The following is a 26208-nucleotide window of genomic DNA, read 5'->3' on the forward strand; positions in this document are numbered from 1 at the left end:
CTCAGATGTGTACAGGGAGGAACTACTGCAATCCCAGGGGCTTTCGGCTGTGGAAAGACAGTGATATCGCAGTCTCTATCCAAATATTCCAATAGTGATGTGATCATCTATGTAGGATGTGGTGAACGAGGAAATGAGATGTCTGAAGTCCTCCGGGACTTCCCAGAGGTCTGTACATACAAAGCTTCAAATATTATTTTAGAGAAAATACCACTAACCAACTTCCTTTGGCAATTAAAAAAGCTTTGTCTTGGACCTAGAGCAATGCTCTGATTTGTCAAGGATCTCTTAAAGAATTTTCTGATTATATTTGTTATTCAATTTGTATATTCCAGGAAAGGAATTTGAATTTTTCAAATACTTTAAAGTTTCTATTTGTGGTCCGATGGTTTTCAGTTATTGGGAGAAAGATAAAATAGACAAAATATTTGTAGATGGTAACTTTATATTGGCTTTATATGATCTACTAGGTTGCTAAAGTAATATTCCTTTTTCCATAAAATAATGGATTTCATTTATGCAGTGGAAATAATGACTATCTTCTTTCCAGCACAGTGGGGCAGGGGGGAGAGGTTGGAGTGATGAGAAATATTACTTTGGGAAAACTGATTATAAGAGGGATTAAATATGGGTAAGTTGTAAAAGCGGGGACTAAAATGTTCTGTTTGGAAATGGGAGGGTCATAATCGATTGTTTGCTTCTAGCTCACGATGGAAGTCGATGGTAAGGTGGAATCAATTATGAAGAGGACAGCTTTGGTAGCCAATACCTCCAACATGCCTGTTGCTGCTAGAGAAGCTTCTATTTATACTGGTGAGTATATGAATTGAAATAAAAGCAGTGTACATCTGTTCTTAACTTTAAAGCTAGCACCAAACCTTTTCTTTTTCCAAAGAACTTTCCTTTCATTCTAAAATACTTTGTGTGTACAACCATATTCCTAGCTTTTAAAAAATGCTGCACAGGGGCGCCTGGGTGGCTCAGTCAGTTAGGCGTCCGACTTCAGCTCATGTCACGATCTCACGGTCCGTGAGTTCGAGCCCCGCATCGGGCTCTGGGCTGATGGCTCAGAGCCTGGAGCCTGCTTCCGATTCTGTGTCTCCCTCTCTCTCTGTCCCTCCCCTGTTCATGCTCTGTCTCTCTCTGTCTCAAAAATAAATAAACGTTAAAAAAAAAAAAATTAAAAAAAATGCTGCACAAAAATGAATAAATCAATAAATAAAAATAAAAAATGCTTTATGTACTATAAATGCTTTATGTACATATGAGGATATGTCAGTATATTTCTAGAATTGTCTCAATCTTGTTAATAACCAGAAAACGATGTTATCTTCTACTACCATTTTTTTTTTTCATTACATGTTTTACCATTGTTCTAAACTCCAAATAAATCTGTATGTCTATAACTTTAATGATGACCTTTGGATTAGTATATTTTGATGGCTGGATATAAAAGATAAGAAAATCAGTGCACTTATGTGTTACCTCCCATATTTGCTCCCACTTCTATCCCCGCTTTTTGGTAGTTTTATTTCTACATTTTCAGATTTATGATATTCACATTCTATGTGTAACCATGCATACAATATTCGTATTAGCCTTAAACCTAGAGTAAAATGGAGTCAGTCCCCACAGGCACTCTTTTGGCTATAATTTCTCCATTTATTTTGTGGTTGGCTAAAATCTGACTTTTGAAAGTTTCCTCAAGAAAGTCTCAGGGAAACTACATTCTATGAATTCTTATTTGTTCATAAGTTTGTTTTTTTCTACTGCCTTTAAAGTTTCTTTTTTGTTTGTTTGTTTTTTTAATGTTTATTTGAGAGAGAGAGAGAGAGAGAGAGCGAGCAGGGGAGGGGCAGAGAGAGAGGGAGACACAGAATCTGAAGCAGGCTCCAGACTTCGAGCTGTCAGCACAGAGCCCAGCATGGGACTCGAATTCACAAGCCATGAGATCATGACCTGAGCCTAGGTCAGATGTTTAACTGACTGAGCCACGCAGGCACACCTGTTTTTGTTTTTGTTTTTGTTTTTGTTTTTTTAAGGAATCTCTACCCCCAGCATGGAGCTCAAACTCATGACTCTGAGATCAAGAGTCGTATGCCCTTCCGACTAAGCCAGCCAGGCACCCCAATACTGCCTTTAAATTTTAATAGTAGTTTGGTTGAGTATAAAATATTTTGGATCAATGTTTGTTTCCTTGAGAACTTTTATTGTAGCACTAAATACAAGGGAGGGATCTGAAGCCAACCTGCTTTTTTTCCTTTTATGGAAGATGCTTTTTTTTTTTTTTTCCCAAAGGAATTTCTCCTTCAATTTAAAGTTTTATAACTTTTGGGGACCTGGGTGGCTCAGTCAATTAAGCGTCTGACTTCTGCTTAGGTCATGATCCCACAGTTCTTGAGTTCAAGCCCCGCATCAGGTTCTATACTGACAGCTGCCTGCTTTGGATTCTGTGTCTCCCTCTCTCTCTGCCTCTCCCCCAATCATGTACTGTCTCTTTCTGTCTCTCAAAAATAAGTAAACATTAAAAATTTTTAAAAATAATAAAGTTTTACAACTTTATTAAGATATATGCCAATATTGATAGTTTTGATAAATTTTTCCAGAGGCGTAGTTACTTTTTCAGCTTATGAACGTGTCTTTCATTTTGGAAAATTTTCAAGAATTGTTTCCCAAACTTTTCTCTTCTGCTATGGTTATCTTCTTCAAACTAGACATATTGGAGCTCCTTTATCTGTTTACCTTATATATCTTATCCTTTCTAATCCTTTTTATTTAGCCTTTTGTTCATTTGCTCACAGGATATTCAGTGGTTATTCTATGCTTTGCTGCTAATGAAACGTTCATTTCTGTAATGGCTTTATTTTTTCTTCCAGCTCTTTGTTGAGCTCTGCTGGCTCATGAAACCTCTTTTCTGACCTTACTGTATATTCCTTGAGATTTTATTGTGTGGTAGGACGCGTTATTAACAGTTTCTTTCATTAATTTATCGTGGTCACAGTTTTCACCTGTTCCTTGGTAGGTTCTTTGGCCATCATTGTATTTGCTCTTCTGTCCTTTTTTTCTTGTATTTTGTGTAGTTCCCATACTGATATGTATTGTTACTATTACTCATCTCTGCAGGAGATGGGAAGGGAGACAGGATTGCTTCATGGCAATCTGTGGAGTTTGTTATGGCATGGAGTTGTGTAAGTTACTTTGATCTTCTCCTGCCAACAGAAATCTACTGCCACAAGGTCACTTACAGTGCATTCTTTCTCTTCTACCCTGCCTCACCCACTTTTTCCTCACTGTAAAAGAGTGCCTACCTGCATTTTGTTTGTCCCCATCACCCTGCTTCTCCTTGATGCCATACTGGATCCAAGGAACTCCTGCCAGTACCCAGTATCCCTTGTGCAGTGTTCCAAACAAAGGATTCTTGGCTTTGCCCCAGTTTTACAAAAGCATAATCTGAGATGTTCAGCTTCAGGTGAATTCTTGGGGTCTTCCCACATCCTTGTTTGGGTTTTACCTCATTTAGGTGGCTTTCCTCATTATTTTGTTGTGTAGCTAAACATGTCCCCTAGTTTTTGGTAATAGAGTTTGTGTTTTTTATACTTCTTGTTCTCCTTGTTTGGTGATTACTTTTATGAGAAGGGAAAAGGGACATATTCACCTATTATTTTAAGACAAGAAGTCTACCTACTTCTTCTAAATGGCTGCACAGTATCCCTTCTGTATGGCTGTATCATAATCTATTTTACCAGCATCCTTCTGGTAGACACATAAATTATGGACAGGTTTTGTTTTTTTTGTTTTTTGTTTTTGTTTTGGGTTTGTTTTTTTTTTTTTTGTTTTGTTTTTTGCTATCACAAACCTTGATTCACTAAAACATCCTTGTGTATGTTTTTTACAGTTTCTTTTCATGTTTTGTGCATGTGTTTCTTTGTACATTTTTGTAAGGTAAGTTTATAAAAGTAAAATTGCTAAGCATACAACTGTTAATGTGGATCTTAGATATTGATAGCTCTTCAAAAAGGATATGAGTGAACAAGAGTTCTGTTTCCCCACATCTTCACCATTGCTATGTTTTGTAATGCTTCCTAATGATAATTATCAAACACACAGTGAACGCTGATGTACTCAGCACCTAGATTTAACAATTTACTATCCCTGCTCTATAGATACGTATTCAGAGTGTGCTCTGTCTCTCTCTCTCAAAAATAAAAAGAAATTAAACAAAAAAAAAGGGCAGGGAGGCGCCTGGGTGGCTCAGTTGGTTGAGCATCCGACTTCAGCTCTGATCACCATCTCTTGGTTCACATGTTTGAGCCCTGCATCAGGCTCTGTGCTGACAGCTCAGAGCCTGGAGCCTGTTTCAGATTCTGTGTCTCCACCTCTCTCTGCCCTCCCCTTCTCACACTCTGTCTCTCTCTCTCTCAAAAATAAATTTTAAAAAACATTAAAAAATTTTTAAAATAAAGATACCGATTCAGTCTGTATTTCTTTCAGCTAACATCTTTCCTATCTGTATTAACTAATTGAAAGCTGCATTCTGTCCATTTTCCTTTTGGATAGGAGTTATTTTTCATACTGATTTATAAAAGCTCTTTGAAATTAGTCTTTTATCTGTCATGAGTTGGCCAGTGTTTTCCCAGTTTGTTCATTTTTTAATTTTGTCTGAGGTTTTTTTTTTTTTTTTTAACTAGTAGGCACTGAAAACTCTTTGAAGTTTACTCATATGTATCTGTTTCTTCCACCAAGTCTCCCTAATACATTATCACAGAATATTATCACAGAGGCTTAAAGTGCAGCTATGTGTGCTCATATAAGTGAGGATCTGATCCTATCATCAGATTGAAATATGTGATAACTATTGTTTTTTTAAGCCTTTTTAAATGTTTATTTATTTATTTTTGAGAAAGTGCAAGCCGGGGAGAGGCAGAAAGAGAGGGAGAGAAAGGATCCCAAGCATGCTCCACACAGTGCTCAGGGCTCTATCTCATAACGCCTGAGATCATAATCTGAGCCAAAATCAAGAGTTGGTCACTTAAGCAACTGAGTCACCCAGGCACCCCTTTTTTTAAAACTTAATAATGAGAAGCAATATTTTTTTTAAAGACTTTGTTCATGGAATCATTTTTTTAGAAGCCTCAGATATCGATTTCTTATTCTGAAAGTACAATATGATAAATAGTAAAGCGCTGAATTTTCGAGCACTATTTTGTTTTACTTATATAAGACTTTTTCTTTACTGGTAAAATAAAGGAATCAGGGCATTAGATTTTGAGACTATTATAATTTAGTTAAGGCGTTTATACATATCATTTCATCTGATATACACAAGTAGGTAGAACAAGAGTTATTCCATTTTAACAGATTAGGAAATAACACTGGGAAATGAAGTTAGTTGTGGAGATTAATCAGAGAACAGGAGCTAGAACCCAGGACTTCTTTCTGTCTATTAGCTTCTTCTAAATGGTTTACTCTAAGTGATTTAACAGAACAGAACCTGGTATACATAGGAGAATGATCTGGATAATTAAGATATTACTTGTGTTAACATTTGTTGCATTTGAAAAATAAGCTAATTAGTTGATGGTTTTTGGTATATGTGTATGTGATACGTAGACAAAAGCTACAATGGGAATTAATTTCAGACTTAATTGTCTCAACAAAAAATAGAGAAAAAGTCTTTTCCTGGTTTTTAAAATGTACAATATTGGGATACGTGGATGGCTCAGTCAGTTAAGTTTCTGACTTTGGCTCAAATCACGATCTCACGGTTTGTGGGCTCAAGCCCTGCGTTGGGCTCAGAGCCTGGACACAGATTCTGTGTCTCCCTCTCTCTGTCCCTCTCCCACTCATGCTCTGTCTCTCTCAAAAATAAATAAACATAAAAACATTAAATGCACAATATTAGAATAGGCTATGGCAACAAATAAACCCAAATTTGTCATTGCTCAGGATAACAGATGTTTTTTTAAGTGGTTAGGGGGACTCTTCTTCATTCTGTCATTCTGGGCTGGGACCCAGGCTGAAAAGTACTCTTCCATTTTCAACTCCTGACTTTCAGGGCTGCTGGGAGTCCTGTCCATCTCAGTAAGCCAGAAAGAATAAAGAGCATGGAAGGATGTGTGGCATGCCTGATGATGGAACTCATTACTTCGACTTTCATTCTGTTAGCTAGAGGTCAGTTACCTGGTCATATCTAAATACAAAGGAAGCTAGGAAATATAATTTGGCTGTGTGCACAAAAGAAGGGGGATTTTGGTGAACAGCTAACAGTCTGCCTCATGTATTTATTGCTTTAAAGTTTTCTTAATGATGATAAAATCAGGATTCTACATTATAGAATTATAACTTGTAATATTCTCCCCAATTTAGGAATTACGCTGTCAGAATATTTCCGTGACATGGGTTATCACGTCAGTATGATGGCTGACTCTACCTCTAGATGGGCGGAGGCCCTTAGAGAAATCTCTGGTCGCTTAGCTGAAATGCCTGCAGGTGAGTCTTTGTATTGCTTATTATATTAAAAGGCTGATAGGATTTTTAGGACTGGCTTAGAACCTCCCTTAAATTTCTTTTCATGGGGCTCCTGGGTGGCTCAGTTGGTTGAGCATCCACCTTCACCCAAGTCGTCATCTCATGGTTCATGAGTTGGAGCCCTGTGTCGAGCTCTATGCTGACAGCGTGGGGCTTGGAGCCTGCTTCAGATTCTGTGTCTCCCCTCTTCGCCCCTCCCCCATTCGCTCTCTTTCTGTCTCTCTCTCTCTCTCTCTGTCTCTCTCTTTCAAAAATAAACATTAAAAAAAATTTTTTTTTTTTTTTTTTTTTTTTTAGTTAAAGAAAAAATTTTCTTTTCGCTTTTCAGATAGTGGATATCCTGCGTACCTTGGTGCCCGTCTGGCCTCTTTCTATGAGCGAGCAGGCAGGGTGAAATGTCTTGGAAATCCTGAAAGAGAAGGAAGTGTCAGCATTGTAGGAGCGTAAGCACCTAAACTATTTACTCTTCAAAAGAAGAATAAAAAGTCATATATTTTAAAGAGAAAATATTCAGCTTCCTCTGAGGGTAGTGGTTCTTAACCACTGCAGGGTCACCCGAGGAGCTCTTTACAATGTACACGTTTAGGTTATCTCTGCACTGATTTTTTTATATTCAAGTCACAATATCTTACGAGTAACTTAGAAAATTATAGACATGTTTAAGTAAGATTGTATGGAAAAACAAAGTGAAGATCCATGATCACTACCTAAAGCCATACTTTGTTCTTAGAGTTTTTTCTTCCTTCCTGCTTCATCTATTCGATTAGAGTCATGAAATTGATTATGTCTCTCATATTTTCCCCTTGAAGGCATTCAATAGTTACCATTCTTATTTGCAATTTAGTGTTGATTTTTATTAATATTTGTATGTAGATTTTCTTTTCAAAGGTTAGTTCTAAAGTTATTTACATTAAAATTAACTTCTAAAAAACTTTTACTTTCATATACCGGCTGTGTTTTCTTAAGCTTTTCTAATGACTTTTTTTCTTTTAAATTTAGGGTTTCTCCACCTGGTGGTGATTTTTCTGATCCAGTTACATCCGCTACTCTTGGTATTGTTCAGGTATACCTTTTCCTAGCATAGTCAACTTCTGAGCTTTCCCACCCTTACCCTAATGTTACCTAATCATCGTGAAGTATTAAATTTACTCATTAAAAGTAGGCAGTAGGAAGGTTTGTTTTAGGAACATTCTTGTCACTGAGAGTTTTTATTCTGTCCATTCTTTCTTAGCTCTTTGCTGAAGATTTATGAAATTTAATTTCTGTAAGTGGAAAATATATCTGGAATAGCAAAGTTTTATTAGTGTTAGAATAATACTACCCTTTAAATGAGAGTAACCCTGGTTGTAGAAACAAATAGGCCTAAAAATGCATAATGACAAAAACCCAGTAGAAGTTTCTTTTTCCTCATAGTATGGTCTAAAGCAGATGATCCTATCAGAGGGCAGCTCTTTTCCATATACTAATAATTCACAGACCAGAGGTCCTTCCAGCTTGGGCTCCACCATCATCACCTAGACTGTTAACCATCTGCATCTTGCTGCCACAAGTGGAAACTGTGGAGAAGGCACACCCACTCTGTGAACTTTGGGCTCCAGTGCAATCCCCCACTCATTCTGTTAGCCACACCCAGATGAAAGCAAAGCTGGAAAGTGTAGTTTCTGCCTACGCAGCTGCCTCCCAGTGACAAGGCATGAATGGTAGTGGATAGCTAGCCAACTTGGCCATTAAGAGAAGCCTAAGTGAAAGATGTATACAAATCAGGACTATACTAAAGAAAATAAATGTTGATATATTCATAAGTATTATTCATGTGAGAAAAAGAATATTTGCTTACGTTTCTGTCAGTATCTGATAAAAAGAAATGTCAGGCTAAATGTACAGCTCTCAAGGTGTTTAACCTTTGCTAACATTTTGAGTTTAAGTTGCAGGAAAAGGAGGAGTAAAGTTAAGAAGGTATAAAATATAGGGGTTCCTGGGCGGCTTAGTTAAGTGTCCAACTTTGGCTCAGGTCATGATCTCACACCTTTTTTGTGTGTTTGAGCGTTGCATCAGGCTCTGTGCTGACAGCTCAGAGCCTGGAGCTGCTTCAGGTTCTGTGTCTTCCTCTCTGTCTCTGCCCCACCCCGGCTCTAACTCTGTGTCTCTCAAAAGTACATAAACATTAAAAAACAAAACAAAATGGGGTGCCTGGGTGGCTCAGTTGGTTAAACAGCCTACTTCGGCTCAGGTCACGATCTCACGGTTGGTGAATTTGAGCCCCATATCAGGCTCTGTGCTGACAGCTCAGTGCCTGGAGCTGCTTCAGATTCTGTCTTCCTGTCTCTCTCTGCCCCTCCCCCACTCGGGCAGTCTCTTTCTCTCTCAAAAATAAATAAACATCAAAAAATTTTTTTAAAAAGTAGTAGAAAACTTTAAAAAATGACTAAAATATACATGAACATTTGGCCTTTGAAAAATGATTGGTAGACTTATTGAGTTGACCCTTCATGGTAGGGAATCCAAGTTAATCAGAATGTTTCCAGGTTTTTAATCAAAGGGAAGAATCTATTCTTTCTCTGTAGACATTTTCTGGTTCCTCTGTTTATATTGTACCATAATAAATCTTCAAAGGAGTCAATTTTTTTTTTCTATCAGATTTGCCATACTATTGAGGAAATTCAGATACAATTTGAATTTGGCTATAATTCTCCTGAAACTAAAAGAAATATATTTTTTAATTCTAAGTTTTATTCTATTTCAGTTACACATGGTATATACTAAAAAGATAATTTGACCAAAAAATTACAGAATTGCATATTTAGAACAAACAAATATACTTCAAGGCTTTATTTATTTACTTATTTAAGAAAAATCATTGAATTTGTTTTTGGTTTTTTTTTTTTTTTTACATCAGGTGTTTTGGGGCTTAGATAAGAAACTAGCTCAACGTAAGCATTTCCCCTCTGTCAACTGGTTAATCAGCTATAGCAAGTACATGCGTGCGTTGGACGAGTACTATGACAAACACTTCACAGAATTTGTTCCTCTGAGGACCAAAGCTAAGGAGATTCTGCAGGAAGAAGAAGACCTGGCAGAAATTGTACAACTTGTCGGAAAGGTGAGTAGTTAAGCCCCATGGAGGACAGATCCAGGAGTTATACTGGTGTGTTTTAAGGACAGAGAGAACCTTAGATTCTTGCCTAGCAAAATGAGTCCTTATTAAATGTTTTTTAAAATAATGGAATTTTAGCTTAGCCTTTATCCAGTAGATATTTGAGGGTCCTATTTATGTTATGGAAGGTAGAAAGATGATTATTGTTTTGATTATCTACTATTGAGTAACAAACCACTCCAATATTTTTGAGTGTTTGAACAGTGTTTTACTGCTCGTAGTTTCGGGGCTGATTTTGCTTGGGCCCCTCATACAGTTGCAGTCATATGGTGGCTGAGGCTGGAGTCATCTGAAAGTTTCTTCCCTCACAGGTTTAGTGCCTGGGCTGGGATGGCTAGAATGGCTATGGGTTAGCTGGACATTTGTCCCTCCATGTAGTGTCTCCACATGGCAGTTTAGGGCTGTCAGACAGAGTATATAAAAAGAAAGAAAGTGGAAACCAACAGCCTCGTAAGCTGGGGCCCCCAAACTAGTATATCTATCACTTCTGTTTTATGTTCTGGTCAAAGCAGGCACAGAGCTTTCCTAGGTTAAAGAAGAGGGGCTTGCACTTCAAAATGGTCAACCAGAAGGAGGAACTAAATTGTTACAGCCTTTATATTCTTTTTGATCCTCTATAGTGCTTTGCATGGTCCTGGTTATATTGTAGATGAGAAAGAAACACTGGATTTACTTTTATTTCCTGAAATAGAACATACCCATCACCAACCAAATTAGAAGTGCCGTGCTTTGGATCAATTTTATTTTTGCAGGAGCACCAAGGCTAGGAATCAGAAGGGTTGGATGCTAGTTTTGTTTTTTTTTTTCATAATAGCTGTGTGACCTTAAACACGTGACTTGTATTCTTGTGTCTGTGTCTTGATGTTTCAAAGGAGAATGGTATAATTAAATTTATCCAGATTAAATTCCAGAGTTGAATGACTTCTCAGATGGTATGCAGTGCTAGTCAGGATGTCCGTTTCTCTATCTGGCTCTGTTCTTTTTATTATATGTTATAAAGTCACCTCCTAATTTCTCTTCCACAGCCGATAGTATTATTAGCTAACTAGCACATATTAAATACTCATTTTTTATAAATGAGTACTATGGCCCTGGTTAAGAGGAAGTAGAAACAGAAGACCTCCAGAACCAAAGACAATATAAGAGAAAATCACAGGGGCATTTTGTTTGTGAATATAGATATCAAATTCCTAAATTAAATATTACTGTTTACTAGATTCTGTAGGGTATTAAAAGAATAAAATAACACAAGTAAAGTTTATCTCAGGAATGCAAATATGATTCAACACAAAATCTGTTATTTTAACTCACCAATGTAATTAATGTAATGAAAAAGGGATATCTCAACCAATGTGGAAAAAGCATTTGAAGTTCATTACTTATTTATAGTTTTTAAAAATCTCTTAGTAAGCAAGGAATAGAGGGGAATTTCCTTAATTTGTTAAAGGTAATATACTAAAACCCAGGGAAAATATTTTACTTAAAGGAAAAACTTCTGATGCATTCTGTTTAAAATTTTTTTTTTTTCAACGTTTATTTATTTTTGGGACAGAGAGAGACAGAGCATGAATGGGGGAGGGGCAGAGAGAGAGGGAGACACAGAATCAGAAACAGGCTCCAGGCTCTGAGCCATCAGCCCAGAGCCTGATGCGGGGCTCGAACTCCCGGACCGCGAGATCGTGACCTGGCTGAAGTCGGACGCTTAACCGACTGCACCACCCAGGCGCCCCTGATGCATTCTGTTTAAATATCAGGATTAAAACAAGAATACTTACTATCACTGCTAATGCTCAAATACCAGAAGACCTAATCAATGATGTAAGAAAAGAGAAAACTTGTAAAGAAAGAAATTAAAATATCATTATATAATAAGAAAAATAACAATTAATAGAGAAACGATTAGAACTAATAGAAGTTTGGTGAGGGTTTCAAGATAAACAAAAAATCAAGAAAATGTTTCTGTATTAGCAATAGCAGTTAGAAAATAAAACTAAAAATAAGGTGTCCACAATAGTAACAAAAATGAGAATGTAGGAACTAATCAAAAATAACATTATTCTGTGGAAAACATTTTAAAACTAATAAATGAAACAAAATCTGAAGACATAGAGAGACAGTCCAAGCTCTTAGATAGACTTATTAGGTAGATAGCACTTTAATCTATAAATTTGATGTGATGCCAGTCAAATTCCTGGTTACATCTTCTGTACAAATTAGTAACCATTCAAAAATTCATTTGCTATCACAAATACTATTCTTTAAAAAAGAATAATAAAAAGGGAGATTTTACTCTATTGGATATCAATACAAAACATTGTGATAAAAACGTGTTATTGGTGAAATAACAGACAAATAGATCAGTGAAAGAAAACAGAAATGTACTCAAGTATATATAGACTTTCCATATGGCAAAGATGGTATCACAATTCGAATGCAGCGAGGATGGATTGTTTTAGTGATGATGGAAAACTATTTTAAATTGGAGAAAAATAAAAATGCAGTATTACCTAATTCCACACACAAAAATAGACTCCAGATTAGCAATTTAAGTGTGAAAGATGAGACTTTCAAGTTAATAGATGCAAACGTTAAGAGAATATCTCTGTGATCAATGGTTGGAAAAGGGCTTTTTAAACAAACCCCCATGCGTACACACAAGCAATTAAAAAAATTTTTTTTGATTATATCAAATGCAAGGATTTTTGTTCACCAAAGGCCTATCATGGATAGAGGTGACAAAACAGATGACTGATTGGGAGGGAGTTTGCAACATCTAAAACTGATGAACTGTTACCTAACAGTTAAGTTAACAAGAAGATTAGAACTCCCAACAGACATGGGCAAAGGAAGTAGCAGACAGATTATAGAAGAGGAGAAGAGGAAAAACGCAAAAGATTAAGAAGCCTGTGGAGAAATGCTCAAACGATAATGAAATATCATGTCATACCAGTGAAAATGGCAAATATCAGAAAGCTGGATAACGCCAACTGGTGTGAGGACAGAGGAATGGTGTGCTGTTGGTGGGAGTGTCATCTGGGCTGGCATCGTGGAGAGCAGTGACAGTACTTGCTTTTATATCCTGTGACGTAGCGGTTCTGTTTCCGGATATTTATCTCAAAAGAAATTCCCAAACAGGTCCTTAAATGGACACGTTTGTGGTGGCAGGGAGTTAGAGGAAATCTCAGTGCTTTCTACGGGGGCAAAGATGGAAAATAAAAATAGAGAAGGAGCATACTGTGGAAAATGAGGTATGCAAGAGCTAGAAGCAGACTGTGTGACACACAGCAACATGGCTGGATCTGAAAAAGTGCCAAAGACACAAATAAAACTGCCTTACATAATTAAAAATACTATTACAAAAGAAAATACCCATTTCACATGAATTTATGCACATAAAAGAATACACATAAAACATTTGCATACTTCCCTGTGGTTGAAGAGGAGATTAGGGATAAAAGGAATTTAAAAAGCAAGAAAAAGAAAAGAAACAACACCTGATCCTTACCTCTAAGGATCTTAGTTGTAAAAAAATAACAAAAGACTACAGTTAAGGGACACCTGGTTGGCTCAGTCAGAAGAGCATGTGACTCTTAATCTCAGTCGAGAGTTTGAGCCCACGTTGAATGTAGACATTACTTAAATAAAATTTTTTTTAAAATGCGCTGCATTCCAGTCATTAAAAAAAAAAAAATAGTTAACTTACTGAGCCTGTCCCTTTCCCACAATTCCCAAGAAATTTTTACCTGTTAGTCTAATTAGGGTGATTGCAAAAGTTAAAGCTTTTGAGGCAGTGATATTTAAAGAAGCTCTAACAGCAATTCCAGTAAAATAGCACTGACATAAATAAGTACATGCTTCCTATACTTTGCATTTATATAGTTGTAAACACCATGTAATGTTTTTTAAAAATTAACTGTTTATGAAATGTATAGATCTTGAAACAAACTTAAGGCTCAAAATTCAAATAATTAAGTTAGGAAGCCAGGATGTGAGGAAGAAAGTATTTCAAAAAAAAGAAGAAAGTTAATTTATTTGTATACATACCATGTTCATAGTAGCACCTATTCACAATAGCTAAGGGGTGGAAACAACCCACTGTCCTTTGATGAATGGATAAACAAAATGTGGTGCATGTATATATATAATGGAATATTATCCAGCCTTAAAAAGGAAGGAAAATTCTAACTACAGAATGGATGAACCTTGAGGACACTATGTAAAGTGAAATAAGGTAGTCACAAAAACACAAATATTGTATGATTTTGTCTAAAGCAGTCACATTCATAGAAACAGAAAGTAGAATGGTGGTTACCAGGGTCTGGGAGAGAGAAGGAGAGTTGCTATTTAATGGATGTAGAGTTTCAGATTTGCAAGATGACCAGTTATGGTAATCTGTTTCACAACAATGTGAATATATTTAACATTACTGAACTACACTTAAAACTGGTTAAGATGGAAATTTTTATCTTAAATGGTTTTTACCACAATAAAAAAAATTAACAAGCAGTTATAAAGTGAATTTATTAATGATAGGTGATTGTGTATTGATTATATAGTTTTTGTTTGCTTAATTGCTTATAATCACTGATCCCACATTATGGAAGTAAATTTTTAAAAATATATTTTTTTCTCTTTTAGGCTTCTCTAGCAGAAACAGATAAAATCACTCTGGAAGTAGCAAAACTTATCAAAGATGATTTCTTACAACAAAATGGGTATACTCCTTATGACAGGTAACCTATCCTGATTCTTTTCTTTTTTTTTTTTTTAATTTTTTTTTTTTTAACTTTTATTTATTTTTGAGACAGAGAGAGACAGAGCATGAACAGGGAAGGGGCAGAGAGAGAGGGAGACACAGAATCTGAAACAGGCTCCAGGCTCCAAGCCATCAGCCCAGAGCCCGACGCGGGGCTCGAACTCAGACCGCGAGATCGTGACCTGGGCTGAAGTCGGCCGCTTAACCGACTGAGCCACCCAGGCGCCCCCTCTTTTTTCATTTGAGGATTTTCTGTTGGATTTTGAAGAAAGAGCTGCCTTCACATTAGAATTCTTTTTTTTTTTTTTTCTTCAAATGCAGACGCAACTCTGACTCAATTTATGTTCTTTGGATTGTTATAGCAAACATCTAATGATCTAATATGTACCCTTGTCTTGATTTTGCTTATTTGTGCAGTTATGACAGTATTTTCACTCATTGCCCAGCCATCTTTAAGTAGATTAGATTATGGCATAGTGTGCAGAATGAGGGGATCATTGCCTCCTTCAGAAGCTTTTCTCAATACCCCTTACAACTGCCCATGCCTCTTCTACTCTTTTCCTAAATAAGTATGTCCTACTTTCGTGCTTCATTTCCCAGTAGACTTAGTCTCTTTCTTTCTGCTAGTCTCTGTTAGATGTCCCATTTGTCTCTGCATCTACTGTGGCTTATTTAAAGTCTCCATTTCTTTTCTTTTATTTTTTTTTTAATTTTTTAATGTTTGTTTATTGTTGAGAGAGAGAGACAGACAGACAGACTGTGAGCAGAGGAGGGGCAGAAAGAGAGGGAGACACAGAATCCGAAGCAGGCTCCAGGCTCTGAGCTGTCAGCACAGAGCCCGACGCGGGTCTCATATGAACTGTGAGATGATGACCTGAGCCAAAGTCAGACTCTTAACCGACTGAGCCACCCAGGTGCCCAAGTCCCTATTTCTTTTAAACTTTGATAGTATTGAGCCCTCTTATCATAGGCTAGCTTTTCTCCCTCAGATCATAGTTGGACTGAAGAAGGAACTGAACAAATAGGATTATGAGAACGTAGGACAAGCAGAAAATATGATAACATAAATCTCAAAAATCTGTATCAGGAAGTTAAGTTCTGGCCACCCATACAAAAATAACTCAACCAGGGGAAAATTCTTTGGAAAGCATAATACAAAATGTTCATGAAATTGTGCATGCAAGTGTGTTTGAATGTGTCAGGAAGTTGATAAGAATGCATGTGATCCAAGTTGAGTATTAATGTGTGTGTCCTCATTATTAAAAGGTATGGGTAAGTGAAAATGAACACATTAATGGGGGAAGGGGTTACTGTTTATTTGTAGGAAATTACAGTTTTCTGTTTTCCTATTATTCATTAAACCTTCACCCCACTATCACAAGGGAGTCTTTGCAACTCAGTTATTTTACCATTTGGGTTACTCCTTTAACTGCACTGTATGAAAACAGACCCTCAGAGATTAGATTATAGCAGTACTCAGTTGTTAGATTATAGCAGTACTGTTTAATTGTTCTTTCTCCTTAGTTATTTTCTTTTTTTTTTTTTAATTTTTTTTTAACATTCATTTATTATTGAGAGACAGAGAGAGACAGAGCATGAGCATGGGAGGGGCAGAGAAAGGAGGAGACACAGAATCTGAAGCAGGCTCCAGGCTCCGAGCTGCCAGCACAGAACCCAACATGGGGCTTAAACTCACAAACCGCGAGATCATGACCTGAGCTGAAGTCGGACGCTCAACCGACTGAGCCACCCAGGCGCCCCATCCTTAGTTATTTTAATAGATAAAAAAAGAACATCACCTTAAGATAAATAAATGAATATATATCTCCATCTATGCATTCACTCCATATCCCATCTCTATCCAAAAACTCTGGATACGTAGTTGTTAGTGTTTACCACTTTTTTTTTTTCATTCCTTATTATCTGATAAATATAAGTAGTCTGCATATTTAAATAAAGAAGCTAATGCTCTGGTATTTTGTAGATGAAATATGAGCCTGCTTTGGATTTTATTTTGTTAATTATTTTGGCTTTCATTTTTACCCTAGGTTCTGCCCATTCTACAAGACAGTAGGGATGCTGTCCAACATGATTGCGTTTTATGATATGGCCCGTAGAGCTGTTGAAACCACTGCACAGAGTGACAATAAAATCACATGGTCCATTATCCGTGAGCACATGGGGGAGATCCTCTATAAACTTTCCTCCATGAAATTCAAGGTATATTTTGTTTCTACTTAACTTTTTTAGTAGGAAATATTTCTTTTGAATTATTTAACTATTTACAAACAATCTATTTCTCCACAGACCTGATGTGTGAAACTTGGGTTTATCATTTTCATACATGCTCAGGACCAGAACAGACCTTAAAGTTATGTTCAAATAAGAATTCTAGTGATAAAAGTTATAGTATGTCATGTCTAAAATAAATGCTGACACCTTTTCCCTTTTGTCTTAACTGCCAGGCAGTTTAGAGCTAAAATCATAGCTGGGCAGCAATTACTTTACCTCAAGTACCTATTACCAATTTACCCCCATGCTCACCTGAAATGACTTCTGCTGTTTACTTCTAAGTATCCTGTTACGCATCATTTTTAACTTTGAGGTGGATTCTTTTTTCTTTTTAATTACTCTAGCCATAAATAGATAATTAAATGAGATTATCAGTAGAAATCCAAATGTGTAAGATTGTTTTTAAAATATTTGATCAGTTGGGTTGTATTTAATTATTTCTAAATTAAGACATCCAAGTATATTTACTAATCACCTTTAGAGAAATTGAGAACGATTCTGTGACAGTGCGTTATATATATAGTGTTTGTTTACACTATAGGTTGAAAGTAAATCTGTAAAAATAGTCACTGTAACAAGAATTTTAAAATAATTCACACTCTATGAGTCCTGTCGCTTCAATTCAAAACATATGACCCAATAACCAGATTTCTTTTTAAATGAAGTATAGTTGACATACAATAATCAGAAAAAACATTTTTTTAAACAATTTTTTTAATGTTTGTTTATTTTGGGGAGAACAAAAGCAGGGGCGGGCACAGAGAGGGGACAGAGGATCTGAAGCAGGCTCCACACCGACAACAGTGAGCCTGATGTGGGGCTCGAACTCACAAACCACGAGATCATGACCTAAGTAAGCCAAGTCAGACATTCAACTGACTGAGCCATCCAGCTGCCTCCCAAAAGAGGGGAGCACACAAGCCGGGGAGGGGCAGAGAAAGAGGGAGAGAGAGAATCCCAACCAGGCTCCTCACTGATAGCACAGAGCCCAACAGAGCTCTGTCTCACAAACTATGAGATCATGACCTGAGCCAAAATCAAAAGCCAGACACTTAACTGACTGAGCCACCCAGGTGCACCTAATCAGAGACTTTTGATATGAATGTATGTAAAAGGTTTTTGTTTTTTTTTTTAATGTTCATTTATTTTAGAGACAGAGCAGAAGCGGGGAGGGGCAGAGAGAATTGGAGACAGAATCTGAACCAGGCTGCAGGCTCTGAGCTGTCAGTACAGAGCCCAACGCAGGGCTCAAACCCACGAACCATGAGATCATGACCTGAGCCGAAGTCGGACACTTAACCAACTGAGCCACCCAGGCGCCCCAAAGATTGTTTATTAAACTTCTTAAATGTCATTCAAGGGTAAACAGGATCAACAGTACATTATGGCATGTACATTATAGCAAGAGTATTATGAAGACATCAATATCATTTTTTCAAAGAATATCCAAAGATCTGAGCAAATGTTTATGGTATAATGAGTGACAAAAATCAGGTTGCAAAAAAATTCCATATGTAATTTGATCCAAATTTTATTTTTAAAGATTAAACATTCATATGGATAAAGAAAATGTGATACACAGACACATTCACACATGTATAGTGGAATATTAATCAACCATAAAAAGGTGAAATCTTGCCAATTGTAACCTGGATGGATTGAGAGAGTATAATGCTAAGTGAAGTAAGTCATTTAGAGGAAGGCAAATACCATATGATTTCACTCATATGTGGAATTTAAGAAACACAGCAAACAAACAAAGGAAAAAAGAGGCAAACCAAAAAACAGACTCCTGTGGAGAATAGGCTGGTGGTTGTCAGAGGAGAGATGGGTTGGGGGAATGGGTGAAAGGAAGGTGAAGGGAATTAAGAACACACTGCTACTATGATGAGCACTGAGTAATGTATAGAAGTGTTGAATCACTATAATTGTATATTTAAAACTTATATAACACTGTATATTAGTTATACTTTAAATAAATAAATGGATTATACATTCATAGGAAGAGGATAAAAAATATATGTGATAAGGGGCACCTGGGTGGCTCAGTTTGTTGAGCGGCTGACTCTTCGTCTTGGCTCAGGTTATGATCTCACAGTTCGTGGGTTCAATCCCCACGTCAGGCTCCACGCTGACAACATGGAGCCTGCTTGGGATTATACCTCTCTCTCTGCCCTTCCCCTGCTTGCTCATGCTCTCTCTGTCTCTCCCAAAATAAATAGGTGAACTTTAAAAAAAAATTTATAAATCTATCTATCTATATATATGCAATGATAAATAATACAGTGATGATTTCTGATCATGTGATTCAAGGTGATATCTTTTTTTCTATTTACATGCACATTGTATCAAATTAATATCTCCGTAATTTTTTATGTCATTAAATATTCTTCTGTAACTTTATTTTGTGGCTGGAGAATAATATTTGCCTATTGTTAGGTATATAGGAAATTTCCAGTTGTTGGTATGGACAGCTTTGTTTATGTAGTTGGTTTTGTGTATTTTCCTGTTATAGCTTCCCAGAAGTAAAATGATTGAGTCAGGACTTAAATATCTTAAAGCCTCTTTTATACATACTGCTCAATTAAGTTGTTTTCCATAAGGATTTAAAATACACATTTTAAGATTATTTTAGAAATTTTACTTCCTTTGTTCCAATGTGATACTATGAGACCTTGAACAGTAAATTATGTTTTGACTAAATTAATTCCAATTATCTTGTACATGCTAGAGAATGAATGTAATGTGTGATACTGCATAATTTTCCCATATTTTACATATTGTTGAGGATAAATCATCTATTGGTTGTTGAATACAGTTAGCAGGAAAAATACAAAATCAAAATTTTGTCTTCTTTCGGTTAGGTTGGAGTATTACTCCATTTATACATTTCTCTTCTTATAGGAAAATAAGGATAATTTTGACCCCTGCCTGTGTTTTAGCAGTGTACCTCACTTAACCTAATACTCAAAATATATTAAACATACATAACTTACTACCTGTTCTGAAAATTCTTTTCCAAAGGTACATTGAATTCTGTAATGTCTTTTTTCAGGATCCGGTAAAAGACGGTGAAGCAAAGATCAAGGCTGACTACGCACAACTTCTTGAAGACATGCAGAACGCATTCCGTAGCCTTGAAGATTAGAACTGTGATTTCTTTCCTTCTTTTCCTCAGCAGTCTCTCCTCTGTGTATAGTTTCCTAAATTTCTCATCTCCAAACCCTTTGCTTCTTTGTTGTGCAGCTTTGAGACTAGTGCCTATGTGTGTTATCGCTTGTTCCCCTGTTTATCTGGTGGGTCTTCTATGAAACAAACATTCCTTTGTTCCAGTGTTTGAAGGGCCTCCCTGATCCTTTCTCCGAATGGTGAATGTAGTAAATATGATATATAATGGCTACACTACTGTAAACTCATATGTAGGGTGACATGCCTCCTTGTCCTAGGTTTGCCCTTGCCTCATCACCATTAAATTGTAAATGGGACTATTGCATGTACTCTCTTTGCAATAGATCTGGAGCGGAAGGCCAGATTTCTACACGTTTTGACAGGTACTTTGTGAAATGACTCAATATCTATGTGGTAAGGTTATTTGCAGCTTAGCATTTTGCTAAGTAGCTGCTTTGCAGGATATAATTACTTTTTTAAAACATGAATGATTAATGTTCCAATTATGCATTGCCTCCCCCAGTATAAATCAGGAATGTTTATAGGAAACTGTTGGGAACTCTACTGTTTTTAAAACAGGCATTTGTGGGACTCAGCACAGTATATGAATCAGTACCCTCTAAAAAAGTGGAAAAGGAGCCAGGTGGTCAAACTTAAACATCATCTTGTTAAAGCATATTTTATTTCAGTATGAAAAATGTAGTATCAAGGACTACCCTACTACATTACTAGGAAAGTCTTTTTAAAATCACATTTAAAACAATCACGGGGAACTTGATCCACTTCGTGCCCTTTTTCTTTTCCTCAAACATCTTAGAAGCCGAAGCTTCTAAGAATCATGTGGCAGTGTGATGGGCAGTAAAATGCCACAGAGAAGATATTCAGTAGTGGTTAAGGCTGTTTGCACCATTAAGGACCAGCTGGACTGTAGTGATTCTTGGGGCCAGAGCGGCATTACATTTTTACATGTAATGTGTGTCATGTGTTTGCATGTTTGTTTGCTCAGTGAACTTTTGAACAACCAGTTTGCCAGCTTACTGGCTCAAAAGACTTTTCAGAATATCTGTAACAATAGCATAGCAGTTTTCATCCTGTTTAATAAGGATGAAATTAATTCTTTTATCTGCTAATAACAGAATCTGGGTCATGTGAAAAAAGATAATTTCATCCTGTCTTTTAAGTATATGTTTTAAAGTAATAATTTCTGTCTTTGTGTAAGGCACACTTCAGAACAGCTCTGAGAGCAACAGTTTCTCATTAATTCTTTCTGACCAATAGTGCTGGCACCATTGCTTCCTCTTTAGGAAGAGGAAAGGGCATGTGAACATGCCTAACAACCTCAAATACCCAAATGTAATAGCATAAATAAAGTATTTATTTTATGCCTCAGTATATTATTATTTAAATTTTTAGGTCATGTATTTCTTTTGGTCCGTCAAGGAAAGTAGAGAATTCAGCAGTGGTTTGTTTCAGTCTTGCAGACTGCATGTTTTTACAGTGGCTTGCTGTTCAGGATAGATATTCTTCCATATGTAGCTTTTTTTTTTTAACTTTTCCAAATATTGGAAAATATAAAAATTATGCAATGATTCGTTGAGATGTGGACTTAATGGTGCTGCTTAATCAGTTTGCTTCCAATGTGGCCTCCCACCTAGAGGCCCGAAGACCAGTGGAATTGAAAAGGATTTCAAAAATGTTCTATTCCTACCTTAAATCTACCAGCAAACCAGGATTATGATAGTAATGAGTGATATGATGAAGAAAGTTTGACCAAGTTTGTTTTTTTGTCATTCTGAGTTTGCAATGTAATTCTTACTCCCTTTGAAGAATGCTGATGTATGGGTGTGAAGATGCTAGAGACAGAAGATGCTCTGATACTCATTGTAAGTGTCCCTTCATCTGTATGTTGTAGAACTTCAAGTTGGTCACTGATCGTATTTCTTTAGTAAGAACGTGTTAAAATTACAACAATCTTTTAAAAAGATGATGCAGTTCTATATTTATTGTGCTATGCCTGGTCCTAAGTGGAGCCAGTTAAACAAGTTTCATATGTATTTTTCCAGTGTTAAATCTCACACATTGTACCCTTTGGAAATTTCCTTCCATCCTGAAGAACGAATAGAAGAGGCCATATATATTGCCTCCTTATCCTTGAGATTTCACTATCTTTATGTTAAAAGTTGTGTATAATTGTTAAAATCTATGAAAGAATAAAAAGTGGATTTAAATTAACATTTTTTCGTGTGTGTGTGCGTGTGGCAGGATCTGCTAAAAAACATACCACCTTGTATTTTTTTTTATTGTTCTCAGTGTGAACTTTTAAATTTTTTGTTTCTCCCTTTCTTTATAGATTGTTCCTTAAGATCATGAAATTGAGTTGGGACTCTCACTATAGACTATATAAAGCTCACTATAAAAAGCCCTATAATCATAACCAGTATGATTTGGAAATGTAGTACACAGAATCGCATGCCATTCTGAATATTACTTTAAGTTGAAAAAGTGAATCGTTTCTAAAAATGCACTTACAAATTAAAGGAGATTTCTAGTACTCATTTCTATTTTTGACAAATGACTAAAACCTTGTTATTCATTCATAGATTTTTCAAGCTAAATCAGTTAAGATCCAGTGTAACAGCATGTTACTGGGACATATTTTATGTCTTTATTTTTTTTAATTTTTGTAATGTTTGTATTTGACAGAGACAGAACGTGAGTGGGGGAGGGACAGAGAGTGAGAGGGACACAAAATCCAAAGCAGGCTCCAGGCTTTGAGCTATCAGCACAGAACCCAATGCAGGGCTCAGCCCACGAGCTGTGAGATCATGACCTGAGCTGAAATTGAATGCTTAACCCACTGAGCCACCCAGGCACTCCTATTTTATTTCTTTAAATGTATTTTTAACAACTTCCAAGGGAGTAAAGAAACAGTGTGAAGTGAACAACTCTGTATTACTATCAAGTGTCAAGTTTATCTAGAGAAATACTTAAAAATCCATAGGAAAGCATATTCATTATAGAATGTTTGGATAATTTATAGTCCACTTGGTAATATCCCATTCTCTTTGGGTTATTCTTTTAATATATTGCTACAATATAAGAGCACAAAGAAGGAAAGCAACTTTCCCAAATGAGCTGTGATAAAATGCCACTGAAGTTGTTTTAAGGGCCTCCCTTTCGTTTGTGTTACCCCAGAAGTTGACTCTGAGACAAGTGCTTGAGTGCAGGGAGTTTTATTTGGGATGCGATCTCAGGACACACCAGTAGGCGAGGAGAGAATTCAGACAAAATTGAAAGAAGCCAATAAAAATTCATTATCAAGCAAGTCAACACTTCAGAATATTAAGCATAATGCTGTTGGGGAATTCTGGGAACAACCGAAGTATATGCACCTCAGGTATCCCACCTGTGGTACAAAAGAACTGGGGGACTTTCATCAGTCATTGATTGATAGCCAGCTCCTGTCAGTCTTCCAGTGAAGGCTGTTCCCACAAAGACTGGGAGAGTCAATGCCCAGCACTTGCATGTAGGTAGATCAGGCACTGGTGGCCACAGAAACCCCTGCAAAGAGATTGGGTGCAGGTAGTTAGGGGAGGTTGGGCTGGTGTGCACCAAAATGGTAGTCATGGCCAAGGAGATTTAGATGGACACTGCTAGCAACTGCTTCAGGCTTCTTAAGAACCCAGGGTGAAAAAGATCATTCAATAAGTCACTGAAAAGCCATTGTTCTGCAAAATAAGGAAGCACCCAATAAAAGGATCTAGACACACTTTGAATCCAGGCAGCCTGATTCCAGAGAGCATACTCTTAATCACCACACTACATTCTGCCTCTGTATTTGAAGAGTTTTTTTTTTAAAGAGAAAATAGTATACACACCAAGTATGGTTATAAATAGATGTGGGGTTTAAAGCAGCTTCTTGCATTAATGAGGATGTTGGTCATTTATTCCAACCCTCTCATTAACACAAAAGAGCAAATTGAAGTCCAGAGAGGTTAACTGGTTTGCCCAATGTCACACTGCTACTTAATAAAATTTAGGCCTCCTGATTTTTAGTGTCTACACTAAATCATACTGTATATATCTTTCCTTATGTATGTATGTTTCATTCAGAACCAGGAAGTTGGTATGAATAAATGTGAGCCATAAAGACAGATAAACCAGAAGAAAAGTAGGGAGAAATGACTGGCCAAACAAGGTGGTCATAGTGTGGTGACTCACTTATTTAAAAAGGAAAATGTGACTGAGAAACTGTTAGAGTTTGAGCCAGAGTTTAGAGAGGTGAGTCTAGAAATAGATAACCATTTTATTTTTTTTAATTTTTTTTTTTAACGTTTATTTATGTTTGGGACAGAGAGAGACAGAGCATGAACGGGGGAGGGGCAGAGAGAGAGGAAAGGAAGACACAGAATCGGAAGCAGGCTCCAGGCTCTGAGCCATCAGCCCAGAGCCTGACGCGGGGCTCGAACTCACGGACCGCGAGATCGTGACCTGAGCTGAAGTCGGACGCTTAACCGACTGAGCCACCCAGGCGCCCCTAGAAATAGATAACCATTTTAATCAAAATTGTAAGAAGTCATCGTAGTGTGGAGGAACAAGAATAAACAATGACATATTTTCCAAAGGGCTTGTATCCAGAATACATAAAGAGCTACCAAAAAAAAAAAAAAAAGTGACAGATCTTAATAGATAAATGGGTAAAAGACTTGAACAAGCACCTCACTTAATGGTGCATTGATACATGAAAAAGATGCTTAGCTTCTCGTCACCAGAGAAATGTCAATTAAAATTACAATGTGATACCATTTCATACCCACCCAAAGGACTAAAATGGAAAGAACAGAGAATACAAGTGTTAGTGAGTTTGAGGAACAACCAGAACTGTCACACATGTGGGAACATAAATCTGTGTGTTCGTTTTGGTAGTATCTACAAAGTTGAATTAGGAATGCCTAATAATGTAGGCATCCCATTCATAGGTCTGTACACAACGGAAATGATTACGTGTATGTTCACCAAAAGACATGTACCAAAATGTTCATAGCAGCACTATTTGTAAAAGCCCCAAAGCTTGGAAGAGTGGATGAGCAAATTGCATGTTCACACAATGAAATACTCTATAGAAACCAGAGTTAATGCAACAAGGTGCATGAATCTCAAAAATACAATGTTTAGTTAAAGAAACCAAACAATATATACTATATGATCCCATTTATATCGAATTCAAAAACATAAAACTAGTACATGGTGTTTGAAGTCAGGATAGCAGTCACACATGGTAAGGAAGGGGATGTTACAACAGGAGGCTAGGATGTGGGGGAATTCTGGGGTGTTGAATACGCTCTGATTTTTGTGGGTCCGGATTACATGGGGTGTTCATTTTGTAAAAATTCACACACAGGATTTACGCACTTTTCTGTATATATGTCATATGTAATAGGTGACCAAAAGAAAAAAGCTTACACTGAAGGATTTCTATTTATTTAAAGTAGTTTTGCACTAAGATAATATGGTGGGTTTAAATGCTTTGGGGTGACTGTCGGTTAAGTGTCTGGCTTCGGCTCAGGTCATGATCTCCCGGTTCCTGCTTCAGGCTCTCTGCTTTCAGCACAGAGCCTGCTTCAGATTCTCCCTCTCTCTGCCCCTCCCCCATAAGCACTCTCTGTCTCTCTTAAATAAACTTAAAATAATAATAATAATAAATAAAATTCTTTTAAATTCTACCTAATAATAAAATCATGTTTTTGTTTGTTTAATTTTCAAACTTGCACTTTTGTAGAAGTGGTGATAGATTTCAATCTTTCAACTCAGGAACTTTCCATTCTCTTTGCAACTAGTAACTTAATTTGTCACACAGGTGACCAGGAATTGGGGAATAGTCTGTAATCAAAACAGTGAAGCTAATGAAGCACACCATCATAAAATACAATAGCCACTCACAAACAAGCATGTGCCCGGGTGCTTGGGTGACTCAGTCAGTTGAGCATCCAACTTTGGCTCAGGTCACGATCTCACAGTTCACAAGTTCAAGCCCCGCATCAGGCCCTGTGCTGATAGCTGAGCCTGGAGCCTGCTTCAGATTCTGTGTCTCCCTCTCTCTCTCTGCCCCCCCCCCCACGCGTTCTCTCTCTCTCTCTCTCTCAAAATAAATTAAAAAATTTTTGAATTAAAAAAAATGAAACAAGTATGTGTTCAGACATTCCTGAATACATATCATGGTCCTCAAAGCAGCAATGGATGACTATTTTAAAAGGCTTTGATGTTTTAAGTAAGCACATGTGTCTTAATTAGCTATTTCTAAAACTCTGAA

The 26208-nt window shown here is 36.8% G+C and overlaps 1 protein-coding gene across 3 annotated transcripts in view; it reads left to right on the top strand.

Annotated features, from left to right (window-relative positions):
- Positions 1-22130, top strand: part of ATP6V1A (ATPase H+ transporting V1 subunit A) — a 66020-nt gene extending 43890 nt beyond the window's left edge. For all 3 annotated transcript variants that reach the window (XM_043594205.1, XM_043594206.1, XM_043594207.1), the window contains 9 exons: positions 6-168; positions 705-813; positions 6367-6489; positions 6857-6971; positions 7528-7591; positions 9425-9628; positions 14321-14415; positions 16487-16658; positions 19786-22130. In XM_043594205.1, coding sequence (XP_043450140.1) covers positions 6-168; positions 705-813; positions 6367-6489; positions 6857-6971; positions 7528-7591; positions 9425-9628; positions 14321-14415; positions 16487-16658; positions 19786-19878 — 1138 coding nt within the window. In that variant the 3' untranslated portion in view covers positions 19879-22130. The remainder of the gene's footprint in view (positions 1-5; positions 169-704; positions 814-6366; positions 6490-6856; positions 6972-7527; positions 7592-9424; positions 9629-14320; positions 14416-16486; positions 16659-19785) is intronic.
- The last annotated feature ends 4078 nt before the right edge of the window (positions 22131-26208 follow it).

Source organism: Prionailurus bengalensis, chromosome C2 (genome assembly GCF_016509475.1).
Source record: "Prionailurus bengalensis isolate Pbe53 chromosome C2, Fcat_Pben_1.1_paternal_pri, whole genome shotgun sequence".
Lineage (NCBI taxonomy): Eukaryota > Metazoa > Chordata > Mammalia > Carnivora > Felidae > Prionailurus > Prionailurus bengalensis.